This window comes from Lynx rufus, unplaced genomic scaffold (genome assembly GCF_022079265.1).
Source record: "Lynx rufus isolate CCGP_SWC_20201006 ecotype Redwood Valley unplaced genomic scaffold, mLynRuf1.p SCAF_6, whole genome shotgun sequence".
In the NCBI taxonomy this organism is placed as follows: domain Eukaryota; kingdom Metazoa; phylum Chordata; class Mammalia; order Carnivora; family Felidae; genus Lynx; species Lynx rufus.
The window spans coordinates 116,400,187-116,404,159 of NW_025814878.1; the positions used below are offsets into that span (position 1 = coordinate 116,400,187).

At 46.2% G+C, this 3,973-nt stretch overlaps 1 protein-coding gene across 1 annotated transcript; it reads left to right on the forward strand.

The window, feature by feature from the left end:
* On the forward strand, positions 1 to 1,014 carry LOC124528163 (spliceosome RNA helicase DDX39B-like). The gene is made up of 3 exons (XM_047101573.1): positions 1 to 111; positions 255 to 391; positions 730 to 1,014. Exons 1-3 carry the CDS (start codon positions 47 to 49, stop codon positions 768 to 770), a joined length of 243 nt encoding a protein of 80 aa, XP_046957529.1. The 5' UTR covers positions 1 to 46; the 3' UTR covers positions 771 to 1,014.
* The last annotated feature ends 2,959 nt before the right edge of the window (positions 1,015 to 3,973 follow it).

Here is a 3,973-nt window from a genome sequence, read left to right on the forward strand (position 1 = left end):
TCTTCAATAACGAATTCTTGTGGCCAGCAACCTATGTGGCCAAGGCATGGACATTAAGCAGGTGAACTCTGCCATCAACTACCACTGGCCTGGCGATTCCAACACCTACCTGTAAGCTGCACACCCACACGGACCTCCCAGTGTCCTCTCCCAGCCCCTGATTTCCTATGTCTTCGTACATTACACCCTCGTCCCTCCTTTTGGGTGTCTTCCTACTTTGGGGTCTTCCAGTGCTACCCTCTGTCCCCTTCCAGGAGGCCTGAGCAGACCAGTTCCCCCAAGGGCTTGGCCATCACATTTGTGTCAAGTGAAAAGATCCTCAGTGAGGTGCAGGGTCACACTGAGGGCAGTAGCAGTGAGCGGCCTGATGACATGCACATTGTCTCCTCCAGTGAGTATTGATCCCATGAAATTGGTTCCTCCAACTGTTCAGAGTCTCCTTGTTCCTTAGAGACTTTGTCTTGAACCATGTAGTCCAGAGAATGGTGCCTGATGCCTAATGGGTGCCTGACAAGTTTATGCCTCCCAACCTTGATGCCATGTTGGGATGTTTTCTTCATTTCTATGTCCGGTCCCTTTCCTCTCTCATTCAATTAATTTTTTTTTGCACCTCAGTCTCTCCTCTGTCCCCACACACCACACGAACACCTGCATGTATAGGGGTTTGTGCTTCTGCCAGTCTCACTTAGCCTTCCCATGCCTTATTGTAACTGCATGTTTTCTCTGCAGTTGCAGCCATGGGAGAGGACGCACCATTTCACAGAGCCTGATGCAGGTCTCACACCCAGGAACCAGGAGATCATACATGACCTGAGATGAAATCAAGAGTCGGATGCCCAACCAACTTACCTACCAAGGCACCCCTACAGTTATACTTCCTAATTAATTTCTTTAAAAAAATATTTTAACTTTGAATATAGCTGAAAGACACGATTACGTTAGTTTCAGGGGTACAACACAGTGACTCAAATTCTGTATACATTTTTTTTTGACAGAGACACAGCCAGAGCAGGTAAGGGAGGCAGAGAGGGAGAGAGAGAGAGAGAAAGAGAGAGAGAGAGAGAGAGGGAATAAGAGAATCTCAAGCAGGGTGATTCCTGCAGGGCTGGATCCCATGACCCTGGGACTATGAGCGGAGAACCCACTGCCACTCAGGGGACCTTCACCCTCTGTCTACACCATGCTGTGCTCACCAGAGTGTAGCTGCCACCTGTCACCAGACAGTGATGTTACAGTATCACTCATGATATTCCCTGTGCTGTGCCTTTTATTCCCAAGACCTGTTCCTTCCATAACTGGAGCCTGTGTCTCCCACTCCCCTCACCCATTGTGCCCATCCTCCCAACCTCCTTCCCTCTGGCAGTCATCCGTGAGTTCTCTGTATTTATAGGTCTGATTCTGCTGTTTGCTTGTCTATTTATTCATTTGCTTTCTTTTGTAAGTTCCATATATGAGTGAGATCATACTTGTCTTTGTCAGTCTGATTTCGATCACTTAGCAGACACACTGCCCTGTTTGTCCATCCATGTTGTCACAAGTGGCAAGATCTCATCCTTTTTGTGGCTGCATAATATTCTATCATGTGTGTTTGTATATGTGTGTATATACCACACATCTTCCTTACCCATTTGTCTATGGGTGGACACAGGTTGTATCAGTGGGACTTTTACAAGAACCTCAAACGCTGAACATCATGTGGGATGAGGGCGCCCCCTGGTGTCCACAACCCTGTCCAGGTGCTGGAGCTCAAGGAGACCTAGGGAGGGCCTGGCTGAGGAGGAGAAAGGCAGCTGGGGTTCTTTCCTTAGTCCTATGGCCCCACGTGGGGTGGAAGGTAAGGGGACATCCCCCACTGCTCTGCTCTCAGGTGGATTCTGACTGAGAAGCCTGAGTGGGGTCTGGACTGTAAGTCTGGTAGACATGTCTGAGCAGAATCCTGGGCGTCAGTGGGGAGAGGAAAAAGGTTCTGAGCAGCCCTGGAGTCCACAGGGGTCAGGCTCAGGGGTGAGGCAGGATTGCAGGAGAGGAGAGCTCAGGGCCAGTGCCATTGCTGAGGTGTCTGTGTCCCTGTGCACCTGGTCCTCCAGCCCCGTGATGGTGATACAGGGAAAACTGAAAAGTAGAAACACTTCCTTGGACTCCTATTTCTAAATGTTTCAAAACTCAGTGAAACAAAAATCATTTCTGATGTGGAAATAGCATCTAAATGTCTATACAATGCTTCATCGTGTGGACATGTACACTCACAGTTTGTAAGTTGATCCCGCATCAGGCTCTGGGCTAACAGCAGTGAGTTGGCTTGGGATTCTCTCTCTCTCCCTCCCTTTCCCTCTCTCTCTGCCCTTCCCCTGCTGTGTACTCTCTCTCTGTATCTCAGTAAAAATAAATAAACCTTAAAAATAAAAGAATTGGTGTTTTCACTTTTGGGGGGTAAACACCCAAGAGTGCAATTATTGGATTATATGATGAGTCACTATGCTGTAACCTGAAAGGAATGGAACAGTGGGCGTAAACTACACTCAAATAATAAGAAAAAAAAAGAGAATTAGAAATATTAGAGAACCCTTTGGAAAGGAAGACATGAAATGTCACACACCTATTATGGTAATAAATAAACACAAAGAAAATGAGAGTGTGGAATATGTAGAGAGACAGGTCCTAGAGGTGTGGTGATGAGAGGATTGCAAAGCAGGGAACTAAGACTCTCCAGGAGCCAAAGCCTCGGTCCCCTGGCTCAAGCCTGTTTGATTTTTGCAAGTTGTTGACAACAGCAAGCACATATAACATAGTATTTGGCATCTTGACCGGTCATGTACCTGCAGTGTTTTCCATACTGGGTCATGAGTACATCTGGCACCAGACAAAACATTCTTATCCCCAGGGTGGCGCCCGGATGATGTCCTTCTGGAGAGAACCATAACTCCCAGTGGCTTTCTGTCCTGGGAATGAAACTTCTTTCAGTTTCTTGCTGCTCTGTCCCTTTCCTTCAGGACATTCTTATGGTGCTTCCAGCCTGTTCTCCAGCATCTCCCCCTTTCTGTCTGTATACGATGGACTGTAGGAGGGCATTGCATATCCCGAACTGTTGGTTGATACATTGACAGCCTCCTCGTCTCTGGCACCAGACTGTACATGCAATGATAAATACACCGCATATTAATATAAACAGAATAGCAGTAGAGAAGCTAAAAATCTTAACATGCTCTTTAGAGTTTAATATTCCTCATCCCTCTGATATACTTTCTAAGATCTTAGATCCAGATAACATGTCCAGATTCGTTTTGAAAGTCTCATATATCTGTGCTTGCAGATGTTGAATGTCCATAGACATGTTAGATTGCCCGAGCAAGTGTCTCTAACATCATTCCATGGAAATTTAGTGTTATTAAATGGTAATGGGGTTACACATATCGATGTAGTGTTCCAATCACATTGTAATGATACTTGTCTTTGTAGCTCAGTAACTGATCTCCCAGCAGCATCACACAGCCTGTTGTAGGCCTGCAATCTCACTGGACTGTCTACTGTCAATATCCTGCTGTGTCTTCCAATGTTGGTGCGATTTCTCATGCGATTGTTGTAAAAATTGTACTGTCTGCACAGATTGGTGCAACGAGACAGCCGCAGTAGCTGCGGCCACAGTCACAGCAATAATGCCTATGAGAGCTGCAACAAGCATTCCAGCAAACCGGTCGGGAACAGGATTGATGAGGAACTTGCCTAGAGTGTGGTCCATCAGATACATTTCTGAACAATGTTGCCATGGTCAAGACACCTGAACCAGCAGCCACAGGCCAGGTTGTGCTCTAAATAAATACAAGCTTTCGGGTGACAGAGTAAAGGGTATAGAATTGTTAAGACAACATATATATGTATAAAGAGCAGTTAACACAGATTATAAGGGCATCAGAATCAATCCCAACTCTCTGTCCTTTTAATAGTATGCATGGCAAACGGACACAAGCCCGTATGT

Bases quoted from the DNA above. Each gene is read 5' to 3' on its own strand.
- LOC124528163 (XM_047101573.1), top strand. From the start codon at position 47: ATGGACATTAAGCAGGTGAACTCTGCCATCAACTACCACTGGCCTGGC. The intron at 112-254 runs GTAAGCTGCACA...GTCCCCTTCCAG, and splicing joins GGCGATTCCAACACCTACCT to GAGGCCTGAGCAGACCAGTT. The intron at 392-729 runs GTGAGTATTGAT...TTTTCTCTGCAG, and splicing joins CATGCACATTGTCTCCTCCA to TTGCAGCCATGGGAGAGGAC.